Here is a 21,706-nt window from a genome sequence, read left to right on the forward strand (position 1 = left end):
AATACCAAGCCAGTACCCTCACAGAAGTTTCAAAATTTCACCAAGGAGGAAAAAAACCCTCAAAGTCCTTGAGATTTTATCCATTCCTCCTCTTGCTATTCTGTGATTTCTAGCTGGCCTGCATTTTTTCACTGCTCAGCATCTTCCCAGCTCCCCACAGCCAGGGCCCAGAGGTTTGGCCATAGGAGCAATACCTACACCTCCACCTGGCTAACGGGAAAGCAGAAAAAAACCCCAACTTTCCAGAAGTAATATCCAGATATTCAGAATATTTTGGCAGTGTTCACATGTGAGGATCGAATCAGCTCACAACAGGTCATATGTCATCCTAATGAGTTTTCTGTTATGGGTGACTGAGAAGAACTTATCAGCGTTATTTTGTTATCTCCTGGGAGTCTAGACAGTCTGAAACCAGCACATAGCGCAGCGAAGCTGCTTATTATAATTTTATTTCTCTCTGAAATCTGGTTTAGTTTGCCTCCTTCCACCTAAAATAAAAGTAAGTGCCAGCAATTTCTCCAAGCGTTATAGCCAGAAAGAAATGTTTATATTTGTCGGTGCATTAAAAGTATTAGTCCTACTGTTCTTAATATACATAGAGTACAGTCATATAACATTTTAAATAACAGTTGGTTGGTTTTTTTTTTAATGCAGCTAACCTCAGTTGATAGCACAGCTTTTCATGGATTAGACAGTCTTTGAGAACACAGATCTCCGTGTAATGCTTCCTAGCTTTACCAGTGGATATAAATTTAATGAAAGCATGCCAGTATTAAAGAGCTATTAGACACAGAGTTGAAATTGTCTTTGATTCTGTTCACCAACCAAAGACTTCAATGATTTTAAAAAATCCATTTTTAAAGGAAGATGTTAAATATTCTCTTTACATAAAACAGTCTCATTGGCATGATTTAGGTTACTTGTTTTTAATATTATAAGCATTCTCTTTTATGATTGTTTTTAGTTTAGAACTCACACCAGACTCCAAGGAGGAAATGTATTTAAGATGTGAGCATGCACATTAACAGTTTCAAAATTTGCTAAAATTAACATAAAATAACCCATCTGACGTTACAAACTCAGATAACCAAATTACCTAAACTTGTACGACCCTTTTCACTGATGCAATAAGTCAGTAACAAATATTAGCCCAATGAGGGTTTTTTTGAAGCGAGGAGTTTCTTCTGCATCTATACATATATACATACATATATGCATAGACACACATGTCCATAGTCTATGACTAGGAATCTATACACTTTCCCACTTTCAGACGTCAACTCAAATAGAAGATATTTTCCCTTTTAAACTTCACAGCACCTTTTATTTGTATATTGTAATATACTTACGCTGGTTTAATACTCTGGGAATGCTTCTCATGAATGTAGGCACCAGCAAGGCCTCCTGCTCCAGAATTTAAATACTACAAAGAATAAATCAACAGGTACATGTCATGTTCATTATCTGAAAAATATAGCTTTCCTTCCCTCACCCCGCTCTATAAAACAGATCAATTTTAACATTCTAAAAGTTAGCATTGTCTCAAAGTGCTGATGTAGGTAAAAGCAGGTATATTTTCTCAGATTAGTTATAAAATATCTTTCTTGGTTTACATGTCATATTTGAAGTCTAACAGAGAAAAGGCTAGAAAATTGAACTGCAGCTGAAACAGTCCCATGTCATAATACATATAACAAAGCCATCAAACAATTCATCTGACTATATCTGTTGATTCTTAGTCTCCAGAGAAGTCAAAGGAGCAAAGATACCTTGTTCTATAGTCTGAAATTACTTAAGTTTAGGCAAGAGTATTCTCTTTTTAGGGACCACTTAAGAAAATCCTATAGCCGCAGGACCATCTCAGTGTGGGAAATAAGAGAAGAGCCTCTGATACTGTGACCACAGAGCAGACTGTGCTTCAGAGCAGACGTTTAACCACCACTAGCATCCATCTCACATCCACAAGACCTTGCAGGTCATTGCCACCATTATCTTTCAGAACCTTTTTTAATAAAGCCACCACTAAAGTCAGCATGCATCTCCTCGTTGTGGCTGGTTCAAAGATTCAGCCAAATCTTGATCAACAGTTCAGGTGCAGTTCTTATTCACCTGACCTGTTTGCTGACCCATCATATAAGTGACATTATGGAAAACAGTCTCAAACAATGAATCTGTTTTACCTTGTAGGAGCACCAGCAGGCAAAATCTACTCCCCAGTCATGCAAATGAAGCTCTACATTCCCAACAGCATGAGCCAGGTCAAATCCAACAAAGCAACCCTGCAGGAAAGAGATAATTAATATACTACTTATCAAGATAATCATCATTATAAAATTATTTTGAAAAAAAAGGTCTTTAGAGCTTTACTCGCTTTCAGTATAGGCATGCTATCAAGTCCCATCTGTTTTGAGTTATTACTAGAAACAAATTTTCTATACCATAGATAGATGTAGAAATCATGAACTGCTTTGTGGGCTTGTCTTCAAGGACACTTGAATATGGTTTAGATTCTGAAGTTTTTTCTCATGCGGGAAAGCGGAATCACTTGAAACAAGTATTCAGAACGAATGTGTAATTTCAAACTATTGTATGGCATGACAAGCTCTGGGCAAAGACAAAATAGTGATGTACATAATGATGCCAGTGACTCATGAATAATTACATTCCACTATAGACTTACACCTAAGCTCCCCCTGACATTTAAACTATGAGGATCTTGCTCTTTGGGAATCCAAATGGATGAGATAGCAGCCTATGCAACACATTGATCTTTAAGGACTTTTGTACTTGTCCCTAAAAAGTTACAAAAGCATTTTGTCATTTCTCCGTGAAAAGGGTTGTATTTGTCATAACCACGATTTACATAGGGCACGGGGGGGGGGGGGGGGGGGGGGAAGCATATAAGGACCACAGATGTATAGATCGAAAAGCAGCAGGTTTACACACAAAACAACCACTGGATGGCAGCATTTTTAAACTAAAAAGTTCTTCCACGCGCTGCCATCTATTTAAGCGCAGAGAAATAAAACTGCCTTTTGTGCCTGGACTACAAATTAAATGCTATTTTGTTTTTAAAACACAAACAGCCTGCTTGCAAGCAGCATGGTAGGAATAAGAGTGAGAGCACAGGCTTCAGAAAAATCAACGCCCAATAATAAAACAAAGGATTTTTTTAAGAATCTCTTGCCGTGTCTTGCACAAAGGGAGCCTTAGCTAAATTATTTAAACAGTACTTTGGTATATTTAATCTTCTGTATCAGCTAGATAACAATTTGAATGAGGCAGCATTTTAAGACATGACACTCTAATTCTAATGGAGGCATTGGTGAAGTTCCCAGCTTGAGAAGTCACTCCAAAAGGATGTGAAGAAAACTCACTGCCATCGCATTTGCATGATCTAAAGATTAGAATCAAAGTTCTAATAAATAGCCTAGCCTTCACACCCTTGGTGGCTTGTCTTCACAGGGACACGCAGAAGTGAGTTAAGACAAATCAACTGAAATAGTGAAGCTAACGCAGGGGAGCTGAAGCACACTGAATGCTCACGGGAATGCTCTCATTCAGAGATAAAATGGCCTTGGTTCAGAGAAATATAAGCTACAGCAAACTAAAGCCAATCTGCTATTGAATGAGAAGGTTTTCATAGGGTTTTAAGGCATTAACTTCAAAACACCAGTTGACTGGACTTTAACATTTACAGGTATCCCTTTGTACGTGTCCCACACAAACTTTTTTGAAGAATTGCTGTGAGACATTCATTGATTGCAGTGGAAACCAGGAATATAACACGGTATGCTGAGAGTCATGTGGATAGTATGTATCTGGTAGTACGTTAACAAAATTAAAATAAACAAGCAAACAGTAGTTGCTCATTAAAAAAAAAACAAGGCCATAAGAAATTTAATTCTATGCTAAGTCTTGTGTTGAAATCAGTTGTTCTTTCCCTGTCAGTAAGTGATAAACTCTATAAAAGAATATGTTCAAGCACAAGATAACAAATTAGGACAATATAGTAGATGGGAGGTAGGACGAGACTTCTTAGGACACCATACTCCTGAACTGCTTTAACTGCTCCCCAACACTTTGAAATTGGTTGGTGAATCTTACTGGGCAGTATTTAACTTACTAGCGAGGCACAGGCTAAAAATCTGGGTTCAGCACTGGCAGGTTTCCCACATTGTCTCAGAAACGCCCACTCGTACCATTTTGTTCAAGTTGTCATCTGCAAGATGGGTGGTACTGGTTTGCTTTCCCTGGGAGGCGTCTGGCACTCGAATCGCACAAACAGCAAATGTTTAGCCACACAGATTGCACGGAAAAAGTAAAACAAACTGAAACAGCTCTCCCTGCACTAGCCACGCGGAATAAGGGCTGCGTGGGAACGTCGCTTCCCCAGACTAGGGGGAAGAGAGAGCTCTCCATCTGCTCTGGGTGAAGAAGAGGACATGTGCTCTCCCCTGCCTCTTCCGTTTTATTCTAACATCTAAAAGTCATTTCTGCAAAGTGTCTGGGTAGCTGCTGATAACCAGCAGGTAACAACTCAGCATGGACAATGACATTTGGAGAGAGGGAGAGAAATGACAGCTTCACACCGGCAAAGCTGGGACATTTAGAAAGAGAGACAGGAAAAGAAATGAAGATGAAGGACCTTAAAGCTCTTCCTACTGGGACTCAAGAGATTAAAATACTTTACATACGGTACAGAGTCAGTGGAAAGTACAATATAACTTATGAAATTAAAATTGTATTTGAAAGCTAGCGTCTCCTAAAAGTCAGCCATTTCTTCACTTGTGGAAGAATAAAATGACTCAACCCCCTCCATCCTCTAGACCACGCACAAAAGTATGAAACAAGGAAAACTGTTATATCCTCTTCAGCTTGCTGATGAGTCTCTTGCACAATACATAGTAATTTTGATTTATCTGAGAGACCTAAGATGGAAAAATAGCCTGAGGTAATTTTTCAAGCTTAATTTAGTTCATTTAATATTTAATGACTTAATGAAGCTGTCTATGTGCAGAGCTTTCACTCTGGGAGGAATCTTAACGTACGTAGAGAACTTACTTAGGAAATTGGCTTAAAAAATGTAGAAGGAAATCAGTAACTTAATTCATAAATGATTGACCTCGAGAATCCTAGGACATTTTCCAGACCTCCTGAGCTCACAGCTGAAATTTCTAGCCAAGCCCTGGTAGGGTACAACACTGCAGGATTTTATTTCAATTGTACATTAAAAGAATTGTTAAGACCATCTGTGTAGAGCTTTTCTCTCTGCTACACTGGCTGACAAGTGATTTTTTTTTTTTTCCTCCTCAAATGACACCTCCACCTCGCATTTTCGCCTTCCTTCTTTCTCGCTTGTCAGCTCTCCCCAACCTATTTTCTGTTCATGAGCATGGGATCCTTCACCACCCTTCACCGCCAGGAAGGGGAGCCTTGCATTTTTGCTATCAACACGACTTCTCAGGCTTATCCTCTTTTAATATACATTTTAAAGGACCTCCAGCCTTTCTGTGATAATATGTCATGTATAAGCCAAACGTTCTAACCACTGCTGGTTCCATCAGGTCCAAAAGCTCTTGAAGGAGATGTGGTCTTTAAGTCCACACACCTACTGTTCTGAAAACATGTCAGTCTGGTGACAGGGACAGGTTGGATGCCACCAAATAGAAATTAAGCCCATACACATTATATAGATGCTAATGACTCTGGCTCAGCAGTTTTCTTGTTCTCCTCTAACCCAACAGCAGCTCCCAACATCAGCTCTGACCTGGGAAAAGAGGAGAGGAGCCAATCGCTTTTGAAGATCCAACATTTGGGGCTTTTTGGTAACTAGAAGCTCTGAGTCTAAGAGAAGCAGCAGGATAGAGGACTACCTCTTACCAATATTATGACAGCAAACACTTTATGAATCACTGATTTCCTAGCTGTTCAAGTAAATATTTGCCACGTGCGGATGTTTAAGTGTGGTGTAACAGTATGTTACATAGCGGTTTGTATAAACATATAAACATCACTTAACCCAGGGGGCAGAATCCATAAGGTCGTTGAGCTGAGTGTGTCTGACAGTAGGGAAATAAAACCAGGGCTAGCTGATGCTTTTCAAGCCTTATGAGTACTCGAGAAGTTCTTCAGGCTGAGTTATTTTTTCTTTTTAAATACATTAATGACATTTTAAGTCATGAATCTACCTAGATCCCAGTCCTACATACTCTAACCACAAAAAGGTTGGCAATGAAATTTCACCTTTTTTTTTCCTCCCCTTTTCAAAAATCTCTGGAAGAAGAGATTTACTTCTACATTATAGCGTTTCTAACATGCATGCAGGTGGAAACAGGCCTTTGACATCTCTCTGTGCCTGCTGGAGTACTGAACCGCTGTCAGAAATTGTTCTCCTCTTCAGTAACACGATACAGCCTCTCTATAATCGTGCGGTGTCTTTGTGTATACCCATGTGGAAGCACATACCCGTGTGTTAATATTATTATTTGCACTACTTTATAGAAATTTTAAGCTGTCTCCACCAAGTCCTGGTTATCTCCTCAGATAATATAAACATCAAATCCATTTTTGCTCCATATTATGAACTATCAGTGACTGCTTTTCCCCAGAACACAGGTTGTCAGCCACTTCGGGGTGGTTTATAGCTTTCAGCGAAACTGCATCACTTCCACTCATCCAAGCATGTGTCCCACAGTCCAGAGAGCATCTTTAGAGAGGCGGTAAGGCAATAGGCTTTTCTCAGGTCGTTCATATTTACAGTAAAGAAGAAAGATTTCTCTCAGACACCTTTCAGACACACCGCAGAGCAGATTTCGGGGAAGAAGCACTGTAGGCACGTAGGCGTTGGCAGCTGAACAAAAGCTTTGCCGCCACCAGGAGTGAGAACGAGTAGAACAGGGGGTGGCATCATCCTATTAATAACCTATCTTCCCTTTCAAACGTTTCAGCGTAGCCTTTTGATTATTTGTGGTCAGCAAAGTACTGGAAGACCCTCAAGGAAGGCCCCATGAAGGTGTTGCTTTTAGAGCTGCATGTTGCTAATACACAGACCCATTCCCCCCTGCAGGTGACTCTCCCCATTTCTTTTTTCCTTGGGTTTCTGCATCCATGTCAGAAGTCGGTCTTGTTTAGTGCTGTGTTCAGGACCAATTTTGTCACCAGGTGCTGCTCTGTGAGAACATTCCTTTTTTATATCCCATGGGCTCTCACACCTGCTCTGCTCTCCCAGGGGAGACTTTACCATCACTTTCTAGCAGCGTAACTTACTCCCTGACCTCCAGAAAAAATTTCCATTGCCAAACCTACAGCAACAGAAGATGTATATAGCCTGTTGTGAGCCAGGAACCTCTCCAGAGAGTTAAAACATCAAATACATGGTTTGCCAAAATCCAGTGATCCTAAATAAGCTTATGCTTCAGTGGTTTAATCTTATATGAGATAAGGTACATCCAGTAAAAGACTGCCCCTACAGAAAGTCTGGTGACCTCCTGTTGATAAGAAGACTTAATTAAAAACTATTTTCTCCTGGATTCCTAAGGCAATTGAGATGATGGTTAAAGAAGGTTTAAAGCTATGTCCACAGAGCGCACTGCCTGCAAGCTCTGAAGGCTGAGTCATCACTAAAATACAGTCATCTTGCGACGTTGATGTGCTCCACATTGTGCCTGTCTCTGGAAAACTGATCAGCTGAGTCTGAACACCGCTGGCTCCACGGGGAGCTCACCTCCCTGCTCGCTGGGGGCCAAAACTGCCACAGCGTGGCTGTGGGAAAGGAGGAAAATCAGGAAAGTCTGCCAAAAAAAAGCAGAAATCTAATGCAAACTAACTTTTAAAGAGAGATTAGTGCTGTGATTATCTCCTCCTCCTTCTCCACTGAACCTCTTGAAATTCTATCCTTCAAGAAAAGCCCTGTAGAAGTTAATAGTCATGAATTATCTCTCCATATAGTTTAAGTCACACCTGCAAGATTGGTCTCACAAGGCTATTTCTTCATGCAGCACACAGCCCCTAAGGGATCTGGGCACAGACTGCTTTTACTTTTTATCAGAGCCCTACAGGTTTCCACATGTGCTTTGTTTTGTTCCACAAAAAGTAGAAATTAAAAATATTTCACAAGGAAAATCAATCTAAAATTGGTGTTAAAAGGAGAGGTCTGGAGAAATCCTACCTTTTCTTGGCCAGCCTTTGTTATTCTAGGGATGTCAAACAACTGTCCCGTGTAGTACTGCACCCCACTGAACAGAATGACAGCAATAGAGTCCCCTTCCTTCTCAATTACAGCAAGGATATCTTCAGTCCTCAAGGTCTCCTCCCCCTAAAACAAAGTTAAAGCACACATTTTACATCAACTCTGGCAGTAATGAAACTGTCATTTCTTATTTCATAATCTATATTTTACCGCAAGCCATGCTGCTTGCATAAGGAGATCAAAAGCAAATCCTTAGCATGGTAATGATATACAAAGGTAGTGCTATGAAGTGGCCTATCAGTAAGTTACCTCAAAAAAAAAAAAAATTTAGCAAACTTATCTTGAAGGTGCCAGTTATAAAAAGACTATTCACTTCATATTTTAGCATGCTTCATACTCCTTAATATCTCAGACAGTTTTAATTTACAGTAAAAAAAAGCCTGGTGCAAACAGCATATATAATGATTTTTTGTGACAGCTGAAATTTGTGACACCCACAAGACTTGAAAGTTGTCTATCAGTTTCACTCTGTACTTTTCTAATAAACTTTGCATCCCACAGGAAGCTATTATAACCCTGCCATATTTATATTTCAAAAACAATAAGTCTCACATCATCAAAAGCACAAAAATCCCCAAACCTGGGGTCATTAAATATAGAGGAATTTCAACCAAAAAAACCTGCCTCGTTCTTGATTCTTTATAGGAAAATTACTGTCCCATCCTCCTCCCATCTTCCTAGCAAGGGATCATGTAAAACATACCACCACCTAGGGATCAATTAGGCAGTGAAAACCTAGAATTAAATCAGACTTGTTACTGAAAAGAGCTTGGACAAGATTGTTGAATTGCAAGTAACCGTTATTATCTCAACAATCTTTGCAAATCTATCAAGCGTTCAGGAGTGGGCTCTTTACTCGCAAGATGACTCAGATTTCAGAAGCAAAAGGTCACCATCAGTTTATAGTTAGGTGGCAAAGTTCTTAATGCTGCAAAACTGAAGCAAGGCAGTCTTTCAAATTAATCTGAATTGCATATTACTCAAAGCAGACCTTTCCCTTAGTCTGTGCTGATACACAGGCTGCTACTGTTCATGTTATGGCAACCTTTTACCTTAGGACATTAAAAGGACATTGGGGTTTCTCAATGAGCTACTATATTTTGCAGTTTTCTCAGGATGCTGTCAGGTTTTGCAAACAGGAAAAACAGAGAAAATAACATTTTTTTTGTTCTATAAGGCAAATGCACTAGTTGAATCAGACAATTATAAAATGGGTTGTAATACCAAAAAATATACACAGAATCAGAATACACGATTCATATATATATTTTATCTAAAAGTATTAGTAAAAACAGATTATAACTTCTGCAGGCAGACACTAGAATATTTGAGAATGTAGAACTAGAGTCATATGAAATATGTTTCTGCCCTTAGCAATAGCAAGCAGAACTGACGTATTTCTCACCAACCTCCCGTGGCTGCATCATGAGCATGCATTTCTTCACATCAAGTCCATGAAGTTGAAGTTGGGACTCAACAGCATACTGGAAGAGATTTCCATGCAGAACACGTTAGCACAATTACATGATAAAACAACTAAAAGAAAAACACATCAGAACTTCAGAGAATGGATTCAGATGCCTGCCTCCCACTGAAATTAACACTTGAAAACCTAATCCAACTTCACTGAAAAAATTCTGTATTTCCTTTGGTTTGAAAAAGATCAGAATTTAATTGGCATCATCAGACAGTAAGGATAAAGTCAAAGCCTAAATCCTACAGGATAAGTTTGCGGAGCAGAATGAGGGAGGAAATGTGGTGGAGGATGTGCTTTACCACATGCCAGCAAGCAAAGCCTGCATGGATAACAGCTACGGAAAAGACTGAATATTGCCTCCCCAGGGGCCCTGGGTACCCACTTTGCTTGGTAGCACGTGCTAAATCCCAGGCTGTCACATATACATTGCTGTCAACGCAAACGAGGTTTGACCAGCACATATACGCTGTCCCACGCTATTCGCACGTCTTCGATTTGCTGCACAGCTGGGAGGAAATGAGAGCTCTAAACTTGCAGGCTATTTTGAAAATCCTACCCACTGATTTTATCAATAAATAATGGTTCTGGAGATAGCATAAAAATCATCAAATAATAGGATAAAATAGTTTAAAATTACATGACAGGAACTGAAGTGACGGCAGTTGCACAGGTTATTACTGAAGTGCCGTAGAAATTTAAGATGATGGAGTCCAAATGCACAAGTGCACCTGGAACAAACATGGGATTAATATGAACATAGAATAAAGGCAATTTGAGGTTTATACATCTGTGACGCCATCTTCATTACAAATAAACCTGTTAGTAGCTTGAATCATTTTTGTCGCACCTTAGAGACCAAATTTGTTATCAATTTCCATGAGTTTACGGAGTTGATGATAAAGTAGCAGTGGGCCACAAACCCAAAGATTAATTTTCTCTGAGCTGTGATGCACGGGCTATTGTCTCCTATTTTATAGCAGACAAATTATGTTTGAACTAGTAATCTAAAGTGCTAAGAACAAACATTTCCATCTCTGTCTAGGGATATATAAGTGTTAATGTTGTGAGTTTGTATTGATTTGGTTTCATAAAGTAAAACAGCAACAAGAATTAATAAAACATTTACAACTTCAGTTGATTTAGGCCAGTAGTTTGCTCAATGTCTTTAAAAAGACTAATAAATCAATGTACTCATTCAATCTTTTCCTCTTGTAACATTTTTTATTTGAACAAAAGGAATAAAGCTACAATCTGTAAAATATGCTGAGCTCAAAAGCTTCTGACAGATTTTTTTATTGTAATGTTACTTGGACAAGATGAGCTAATAAATATTCAAATCAGGCTACTGATATTCTTTGGAAAAATATGATTAATAATACAAATATGGTGAAATATTAATTTCTTACATGGTCAGAGGGAAAGGCTCTGGCTTCTAGAAGAATTTTATAGCGTCTTGGAGTAGGCTTAAAGAAAGATAGCTGTTAAGAACAAAAACCAAAAAGGATATGTTGAAATGTATCTAAGCAGAGATGAGACAGATTCTCCCAGTATGTAACTTAATAAAGACTGCTTTACTTTAATGCAGACTACAGAGAATCCCCCAGAAATTACAAATATTTCTTCTTCCGCATAACATTTATCAAAGCAGGAAATCGTTATCATACTGTATTTCATATATCCATAACAAAAGGTCGCAGAAGTCCAGCAGTGAAAACTTGCAGTTACAGGAATCGATGGCAAAGCTTTGACTGCAGCTGGGGAAGCTGGGATTTCACCCAGCTCCATCCTGCAAGCAAAAGCAGCGGCTGAAGAGGAGCAAACACTGCAAAGGAATTGGATTTCCATTCCGGCCCTAAAACGTTAGCTATCAAATCATCCCCTCCTCTGAAACAAACCTGACGAAAGGACTAAGCCTTCTGCAAAGACCTCATCTCAGCGCCTGAACGGTCTTTCCTTCTCAGTTCCTCGCCTGGAGGCAAGTTGGACTTGCCACCATGCTGAGGGGACTAGGAGAAGACTTCTTTTTGTGTGAACCACACAAAGTGAAACTGCACGTCTTCATTCCGTTGAACCAAATCCTTAGAAATACTGGAGAACCAGACACAGGCTGTATGCAGCCACAGAGATACCTGCACGTAAGGAAACCACATTTATGGCCACTATTTCATAAAAAGCAAAATCAGATGCTGTACCACATTTTAGGCATGTATAAAACAGCAGAACTCAGAATGCCAACTCTTGTATGCAACTGCGTTTTAAGTCTGACTGAAATTACAGTTTTGTCTTGCTCACAGTAGAGCTCTTTTTTCTTAAACTTTGAAATTTGGTGTGGAATTCAAATTTGAGCAGTTATTTGTAAATGTTTCTTAAATAATAAGGTCTCCTGTCTGAGGATTGACATGCAGCACATGCAAGAACTGCTCAAAGTTCCCCTACAGAGTCCTTGGAAAATATTTCTCTGTGCAGGTTTTCTGCTTAAAATTAAGTGGAGCCAGGTGTTGCACAAGCCAAAGCATCATTCAAGATACAACTGCCAAGGTTTAAGAGAAGTTAGGCTATCATCCCGTTCTGTCTTTGTGAGGTCCTCAGAAAACATTTTGCTTACATTCACAAAGAAAGGAAAAAATACTTGTCAACACAACATCAAATATACATCATAAAGACATACCATCTGGAGGTGCAAGTTAACAGTTAGCCCATTCATTAAGGCTACTTCATGCCTTTGGGCCCCTGAAATGATAAAAAGAAAAAAAAAACTGGTTGGGGTTTTCTTTATAATTTCAGAGAAATCTAGTGCAGCGTTGAGAAAGCAAAAGTATGTTTTCAGTCAGTGTCTCTCCAAAGGCTGGAAAGTAAACAAACGTTTGAGGTGTCATCACAGTGAAGTAAAAAGATTTCTTGTCTGACTCACTACACCACACTGGCAGGAAAATATTTATTTTTTCAGGTCAGCCACAGAAAACAAAACCAATGAAGTATTTCCATTTCCCGGCAAACCACCAGTGGATTTATTATCATTAATACCTCAGAAAAAAATCAGGTCAGAAGACCATACGTAAAGCAAGACTTGCAGGCTTATTTTTGTCATAAGTTTATATATAAAGCAAGTCAGAAAACACATTGAGACAATCATCTATTGTAAGTGGTTACTGTAATGTCAAGCTAAATCTCATCCCTAATAAAAAAAAACAAGCAAAATTGGCCTATCAAATATAACAGACCATTATTAATGTAACAACTTAGCAAGAAGCCGTACCCACATAGCTCCAAGGAGGCTAATAACAGATGCCTTTTGGCTACAGCTAATCATGGGCAGAGCTAATGGAGGAACAACTAATTGTCATTACAAAGTATTTAGTAACAAATTCTCGAACCCTTATCAACCACTGGTGAAAGGTTTCAGGCAGGACGAGGGACCACGTGTCGGGCAGGGCGCCACCGAGATATGGAGAAAATCAGTTCCGGTTTCTTTCCATTTTGCCTGATGTCTTTTGCTGAAAAGCAGTAATTCACCTTTGATGCAAATCAGTGCTTTGAAGCTGGAAGATGCCCTCGTGCGCCTTGCCCCAGTCATCGCCTCGGTGGTGGAGTTCGCCAAAGGTGGAAAGAGGTTGCAGACGGGGAGGGATGAAGACAAGTGTAAGCAGGCGGGGAGGGCAACAGCTTCGACTGGGATCGATAAAGAGGAAAGGAAAACATGATGTTGGGGTAGAAAGGGTAAGGGGAGCCACAAGAAACAGAGAGGTGAATCCTGGGTTTCTCCTGTCCCTGCCTTGGAGGGCACCCAAGGTCCCAACCAACAAGAGGAAAGGCAGCAAGAGCACCAAGACACTCCCACCATATCCCAAAGAGTTTAGGATCAGGGAGTTATTACTTTGCCAGCCTAGGAAAAAAGACGTAACCGTGGGTTGAACTCGATACGAGTGGATATAGCCAAAGACCATGGAAATCTGTAATTAAGAAGGGTTTATTCATAAATTCTTGCCAAGTGGGCCTCAGCTTCTGCCACCACAGGAAAAGCCAAGAATCGTTCTGATTGAGGTATTCAAGGGCCTTTCTTTGTGTTGCTGAAATCTCGAAGTATTGGACAGAAAGATCTGTCAATAGCTGCCAGTGACTCCGGAGGACCCGTCCAGGGGATGAACTGGGAGGAAAAAGAGATGCCACAAATAAGTTCCCTCCTTCAGACACCAGGAACGTCATCAAGTTTGTGGGAAGAAATATAAGTAGACTTAGTTCTTCATAGGGAAAGATAAGCTCTTTTGCTCACTTAAACTCCTCTCCTTTGCTTTCTTTTCTTCCCTTTGATAGCATTGCATCTGCAGGCTCCATGCTGCTGAAAGAGGTCACCTTGTGGCTGTTCTATTGCAGATACAGAAGACAGCTAGAGAGAGTGATTGCAGCTCAAAACAGTATTATTTGCAGTCTTAATATTTCTATGGAACTCTTGAGGCTGAAAAAAAGGGATAGCATCAAGAAATGGTATTGTTCTTATTTCTCCCTCTGCTCCTTCCACGAAATCTGTGGCTTTCACAGCAAATTCTGCACAAGCAATCCTCTGCCTGCTGTACCGTTTCCATATGAAACAAATGGTTAATCTGTAGATCACTTTTAGCTGCATGCTAGCATCCCAAATTAAATATGACACTACATTTGTCATGTAAGTCTTGGTCTTCTGTAAATTATATATTTATTAAAAGCTTTCCATTATTGAATTTCATGCCCACAAAACAAACCTCATCCGTGTCATTGGAAAACTGTTATCCTTTATAACCTGCACTGCGTTTCGGAAAACAACCTTTCTATGATCCAATTAACCTATTACAATATTCAAAGACCCAGCACACAGGAGACAAAATTATGTTTGCTTTCTTTATTTCCTAACTTTATACCATATCTCCAAGACAGGCTGAAACCTGTATGTTCTGCTTGATAAATCTCCTCTTTAATAAAAGGAAGCAGCATTTGCAAAGTACAACTTCAGAGACAATTATGATTGCGTTAGGCAGGCACTGCCATCCTTCTCCTCCCTGACTGCAGTGGGAGCCTGACCCTCACCAGAGTAAGTAAAAAGCATTTTGTAAAATGATTGAAAAAAGGCTAAGGGCCCCAATTCTGAAAACAGTTTGGTTATTTCAAATAATCCTTATCACTCAAAGTCACTACAAATCTGCTAGGCATTCAGTCTTCCCTCAACAGAGACCTGCCTGAGCACATTGTACAGCAGCAGCCACACAGTTAATCTTGTTCCATCAGAAGGTGATCCTGCCAAGGTTGTAATGTTTTAATAAAGTCTGGTAGAAGCCGAGATTACCGTCACCGCGTTATGCCACTCAGCGTGAGCATAGAAAAAAGCTTTGGGCTCCATTGACCTTGATTCTGCATTTCACAATGTATTTACTACTGTAACTTTCATTGAACAAGAAAATGTGACTGCGTTTAATAAGCAAGGTGTTATAGCACTATAAACCATTAAACAAAGACATTTTACAATCTTTAGTCCATTCCTGAATAAATCCCACCAAATAATTTTTACTTACTACTACTGCTACTTAGAGGGAGAAATGACAATTCCTCCTCCTCCATAACAGATTAAATATTGAATAAAAAACAGGGTAAAATTCTGTTTGTTCTTACATTAAATTCACTAAAAAAAGTAAATTCAGAATTCACTCAATTCGTACATACTTGGTATTGCACCTTGCCTGAAAACAGTGCTCAACTGTAAATACCACATTGGAAGAGAGCATTTTAACATAACATTTTTCCTGTATTTATTCTCTTAGCCTTTTACTATTACCTAAAATTTTAAAAATCAGAACTTATCACAATGTGTCCATTTTTTGGGAAACATTAATTCATTTTCATTCTAAGAATCATTCACCTGGGTCCTGAAAAAAAGCTATTAGGATATTATATAAATAAACCCCTGCTGGCATGCAAATCTGAGGGCCAGATCTGAGCCCAACCCACATTTTATAGTTCAATTAAACAAAGTCCAAAAAATCCTGGAGAACAAAATCCAAGCTGATAATGCTGACATGCCCCTTACTGCTGAGGAAAACAGGACTATGAAACCACTTTGCAGCAAAGAATTTTTTTTAAAAAAGTAGGTTAATGGTAGGGTCACCTCAGTCATAATTTTGATAGAAAACTTGGAAATATACGTTTAAAATGAATAAAATTGTAATAAGTTCAATGTAGTCTGGCCATTGTGATTTAAAAAAAAAAAAGCACTAGTGTCAAATAAAGTTTGGGAAAGAAAAATAATGAGACTGACAAGCAAACAGATGAAGTTTAACCAAAGCTCTCACATCCCTCTCCTTACACGCAGAATACTTCTCTTAGTTAAACAAATATTATAATACACACTGAGCTGGCAGCCTCGACAAGACAGATGGTTAAGGGAAAAAAAGTCCCAGCCTGACTCGCTGCTTTCTGCAATGACTTTTAACCCAAAGCTGAGACCAAACCGCCCCCAGCGCTGGCACTGGGAGGAGGTCAGCACTCAGCCTGCCCCGACACCCTGTGGGGAGGGCACGGGGGCCCACGTTTTGCAGACGGAGCAGTAGGAAATGTTCACAGAAGTTGATGCAGAGAAGGATGATAATTCAGGTGCTTCAGGCTGCCCGTTGGGGGAATCTTGGCTCTCTCTCCTGGTTATGTGAAGAGCATCAAGGGTCTTACCTTGGTACTTGACAAATTTAGGTGCTTGAAAGTATGTAGCGTGACTGCTCTCCCACTCTCATAAGATGTAAGAGAAATTCTCCGCCTTCCAGTTAATTAAATCCAAGGTTTCCAATGTAAAAGCCCTTAGTATGCATAGGGCTCGTAGTGTGATGAGTTGCATTTCCCCACCTGCCCACAGCTTCCCAGTTATACCCTACCAGAAGGAGAACATCAGCTTGCCAGGAAAGATCAGTCAAACTAGAGAAATCCCTAAATCAGCCGCATTCAGCATTTCAACACCATCCACCCCTTTATATTCTCACATCTTTATGTTCTATGCTAGTTAACGGATGAAGGTACTGAGCTTGCCCTTGAACATAATGAAAGCAAGAGAAGTAATTTCTTAACCTCCTGAGCAATACCAGGTACTATGGTAGCAACTTCTAAAATTAAAACAACCAATCTGCAATTTGGGTTTTATTTCATTCTGCAGATGGGATCGCTCTGCTTAGGCCAGTGATGCCCAGTCTAGCCACGCTCATATTTCTGTTACCTTAGTGCTTACACCATGGATAGACCAACTATAACAATATTTTCTTATATTTGCTCTGCTCCAATAATAACGTCCAGTATTGTAGCTATTTGGAAACTTTATGAAGAAGTCAGGAACGGACTTTATTTATAAATATCTAAATAAACCTGTCATGAAACATTCCTTAGCATCTCTCTTTCCAGTTGTTCAGATCCCATTGGCTTCTCTTGAAGGAGAAAAACTATAACTTTCTCATTGAACACTTGTCTATAATTGGAGGAGAAATTACGAGACAGTATCTAGTGTACAGTAGGTCAACTTAACCGTAATATTTTTCCTTAGTGAAGGCACAAATGAACACATGATAATTCAGTTCAGACAGTCGGTATTGACAGTTGCCTTCAACACCGAAATTGAAATACTGGCCAAATCTCACTAGAATCTACTAACCTAGCCTTGACAAGGGCTGTAAGAATTGGGGAGAAAAAGGGTCCGTAGGCAACCCTGCCAAGATCATTTCTCTTCCCCCTTCTGACAGCAACAACTCTGAAGGAAATCCCAGTGAAAGATTATTTCAGCAACTACACACAGGTTAGAGTAAAAGGCAATAGACGAAATTTGCATTCCTACTCAGACAACTGCTTTCATGGCTGGCAAACTCACCAGGAGAAGTCTCCAGGGCTCCTTCTCAATCTCCAGAATAACCAGATGCATTTACTGCCGAGGTCCTGCAGCACTGCAGACTCCTCAAGGGGTACGGCAGGGTAATGGGAACTTACAAATAGCAGGTCCAGCCCCAATTATCTGCTTCATTGACATAAACAGTTCTCAAATATGAGGCTGGATTTAGTGGTGGGGAAAAGAGGAAAAGCGGAAAATGTCTAGATAGAAATCATTTTTCAAAGGGGAAAGTTCATTGGTTCACTTCTAGGAGAGAGACTGAGGATCTGTAATGCCAAGTGCCCTTTAAAAGGGCTTCACGTGTTAGACCAAGTGGTTTACGATGCTCCAAGAAACCCTTTGCCACAATTAGTTTCATGATATGCATATGCTCATATATTAACGCATAGGTTTGTCTCTTAAATCACTTGCAGCCTTAAAACAAAATGTTAGTCCCTGCACAAGGCAGTCAGAAAAACCACTTTAAAACCAAAGAATGCAAGGAACTGAATTCTGATTAGATAATTTCAGGGCTTTCAGTCTTAAAAAAAACCAAATTCGCTTTCATTTCTAAAGAAAGACTTGCCCTGCAGTTCGCACCTACCAACCAGCTCAGCCATCAGGTCCAGGATGCACTCGTCTGCCAAAGCCCACGGGCGCTGGCCATTGAAATGGCCATGAACACCTCTGAAAAGGAAGAGGCAAACAATGAAAACATATGCTGTTCCCTTTGGATCAGTCCTAAGAAACGTACCTGGTTTGGAGATCCCACATTTGGAGGAAGGAGGAGGAGGACATCACCTAAACCGAGCATGGCACTTCTGCCTTGCCATTAAAGCTCTTAGCAAAGGCAATTCATTTGTTGGTTTGTGAGAGGTTTTCAATTGCCTGAAAACTCTTTATTTCAGCCCCCCAGATTTCTCTAGAAATCCCTCTTGAGGTACGAGAAGGCTCCGGGAACGGGCACGCTGGGAAAGGGCAGGGTGGTGGCCGGTGCGGGCTGGTACCCCACTAACCCCACATAAACTACGCAGAGAGCAGAGATCCCCCTGCAGAGTTACTCCATCGGCAATTCTAGCCCAACATTGTATGGCGCAGAGGTACGGTAGACACGAACGCTGCCTCGCTCCCAAACAGAAATATTTCTTGTCAGAAACAATTTCTGTCCTCCCGAATCTCCTGTCTGAACTCACCCTTCTGCATAAACCAGCAGGTACTTTATGTATATGCAGGGAAGCACCTGCCCAAACAGAGCTGCTTGCTAATTTTTATTGCTTCTCTTCTCCCTGCCAAATTGTTCTAGATCTAAGTGTGCGTGAAGCTTTTTGGTTTGACAGGGCACTTAAAAACTTTATTTTGCAAACTGTTCCTGTCTACAGTGGATCGTACAGTCACCTTAAACCTCAACGCGTCACTACTCCGAAGCGACAGACATGTACTTTCAGTCTGGATTAAGTGCTCTGAACTAATTTTTCCTTCCAACGTGACAGAGAAATAAACTTCTAAGGTAGCCACTGTGCATATATAAATAAAAAGTTGCAAAGTTTCTTAAACATGAAGGACGTAGCATACAGATTTAAATGCAAATGAAGGCAGATTGAGAAAAGTAATAATGGTGCTAATCCAGGGGAACATTGCTCTGGGCTTCCATCTCACACTGGATGATTTTCATATTTGCTGAGCACCACAGGGTACTTGTGGAGTCAGAAATGCCAGGCTGCATGTGGCTGAGGCAAACCAAGTATAAAGCTGTTTCAAAACAGGGACTAAGCCAGTAGGAAACTGAGTAGAGAGCAAAAAAAAAGCCCTAAAAGCTGTGATGAAAGAAAGGGGGAAAAAAAAAAAAAAGGAACAAGCAATAAACCTTTTAAAGAAGAACAGGCACACGATGTTCACTGAAAATCATAAGATGTCTGGCAGATTAAGACATGAGAAAGGAGGGTGTATGAGACACTACCAGCTAGTCCCCCATGCTTAAGACTATTTAAAAGATTGGGTTTCCCTCCCACCTCCTACTTTCCCTTCTCAGGTAGAGTTTTGTTCCGTCTCCCACACAAATTACCCGGATGTTTTGCAGTCAGACCCTTTCTGATTGACTTGGGTCTAATACACGCCTCCTAGGGATATTTCCAAAAGAATCACAGTCCCAAAGAAAAGAAGAACTGCTGCAAAAAGCACAATTTGTCTTAACCATTTCATGCCTCTTATCCTTGCAAAATACCATTTGCTTTTGGTCTAGTTTAGGTCGACAGCTGAAGGAGGGCTCAGGTACGACTGAACACCTCTTACAGATAAAATAACCTCCCTATGTTCAACAAGTCCGGCTCCACACAAACAACGAGGAGGACCCCGATCCCGAATTTGAATAAGGTCACGGTACACTAGCTGACTGCTTTTCTCCGGTTTAGAATTGCTCTCTGATGAGACCTTGATAGCAGAAAGCGGGCAGTGTGAAATAGCACTCATTTACGAGAACATTTCGTAGATGAGGAATAAAGGCAGTAGGTGGGTAAGGGAGAAAATGCGGTAAGGGGCAGGATTAGTGCTAAAAGTTCCTTCCCTCTATCAGACCACAATGCAGCTGCTTTCCCTGAAGACAGTGGTATGTGTTTCACAAACAGCAAGACACTTATTGCTAATTTCCCTTCTTATTCTTAACTGTAATATAGTGATCAAGGGACTTCGAGGTAATACAGACCGTTAAAATAAAAAAACCCCGAAGATTTTCAGTGGCTCCCAGCCCGAGGGGATCTGTATTTCTGAAAGAGGATAGTGGACATAATAAGACAGGAAAAAGAAGCCGTAAGTACCTACGGGATTCTCTTTCATTAGCTTTCTCTGATTTTATAGCCATTAGTGTCTTTCTAATGGGAATTTACTGATGAAAGCTCTCTCTACCAGCACACAGGACTAACAAAATTTCAGAATAAATTTCCAAGTTAACATGAAAACAGATATGAGATTTTGGGCATGAGAATATTTTATTTTGAGAAGAAAACATGGAAATTTAAGTATATTGAAAGAGGGGAGAGCTAGCATTAATTATTATTCATATTATTATTATTATTACAGCACAGCTTACAGCTTGCCTCCCTCTTGATGGCCAATATAAATGCCAAGAGACAAAAATTATTGCAGCTAAAATGGTAGTTAAAGGCATATTCTTGGACCCTTTTTTTATTTTAATCACATGAAACTCTGTAGCCTTTGCTGATGGCACAATACATCCTATTACACTTAGGTTGTAAAATTCTATGCTCTGCCTCAGAGAATTTATATCTCTGTATATTATGGCACCCCTCTCTCAGCTCTGGTAGGCACTGGGGGTAATAATCTTTAAGGACACAACTGCAGTGCTTCTGGCATTCCCCTCAGACACGGATAGCCTACGTCTCATTTTGTTGCCTCTGCACCCTGGGTAGCAAGAGAGAGATTTAAATCGAGGTGCCCAAATTAATCAATACAAAACATGGCCCATCAAATCATAAAGCATCATACAAACAAAATTATTTCTTAAACTACTGTGAGAGTTCCTCATTGTGCAAATTAATTTTTAGTCGGTTGCCATTTTATTTTCAATTTGGCAGGAAATCACAATGCCACATTTTATTCGCTGAGGTCTGGTTGATTTAAAGCTCGCTAGGGGAGCTAGAAACACATTTTCTGATATGATCCCAGGCTTTCAAAGGCATTGAGAAAAGGGATTTAAATTAATTGCCAGCTTCAGGAATCTTCTGCACTCATCCAAATCTTGTTCAAGTGGAAATTTTCCTCTTGTTTCTTTGCCAAAAATGATGCAAGGTATTTAATGAGCCAATGACGACTTTTAAGTTTGACCACGGTTTCAAGAAAAGAAACAGACAAAAGAAAGGAAGAGGTTGCCGAAGAAAAAAGAACTGTATGGAGCGGTAGGTTGAAGGCAAATCTAAAAAACCCAAGGCATTAAAACAGGCATTTACAGCTCTGACATACAACCTGCTGAAAGACACAATGCAGAGATGAGTCCTGCCGAATGGCAGGAGAAGTGGCTCTGTCAAACAGAACGTGCCCAAGCCCCGCCAAGCTGCACTCCCGCTTTCAGGGCTGTTCTATCTTGCAGGATTAGTTCAGCACATAG

At 40.1% G+C, this 21,706-nt stretch overlaps 1 protein-coding gene across 2 annotated transcripts in view; it reads right to left on the minus strand.

Annotated features, from left to right (window-relative positions):
• KYNU (kynureninase) overlaps positions 1-21,706 on the minus strand; it is a 58,450-nt gene that overhangs the window by 22,441 nt on the left and 14,303 nt on the right. Inside the window, exons 4-10 of one of the 2 annotated variants that reach the window (XM_009929559.2) lie at positions 18,194-18,276; positions 12,397-12,458; positions 11,135-11,206; positions 9,661-9,735; positions 8,171-8,317; positions 2,181-2,279; positions 1,350-1,423 (exon numbers count right to left, since the gene is read on the minus strand). In XM_009929559.2, coding sequence (XP_009927861.2) covers positions 1,350-1,423; positions 2,181-2,279; positions 8,171-8,317; positions 9,661-9,735; positions 11,135-11,206; positions 12,397-12,458; positions 18,194-18,276 — 612 coding nt within the window. The remainder of the gene's footprint in view (positions 1-1,349; positions 1,424-2,180; positions 2,280-8,170; positions 8,318-9,660; positions 9,736-11,134; positions 11,207-12,396; positions 12,459-18,193; positions 18,277-21,706) is intronic. The other variant, XM_069780503.1, reaches the window with a different exon arrangement.

Source organism: Haliaeetus albicilla, chromosome 4 (assembly GCF_947461875.1).
Source record: "Haliaeetus albicilla chromosome 4, bHalAlb1.1, whole genome shotgun sequence".
Classification (NCBI taxonomy): Eukaryota; Metazoa; Chordata; class Aves; order Accipitriformes; family Accipitridae; genus Haliaeetus; species Haliaeetus albicilla.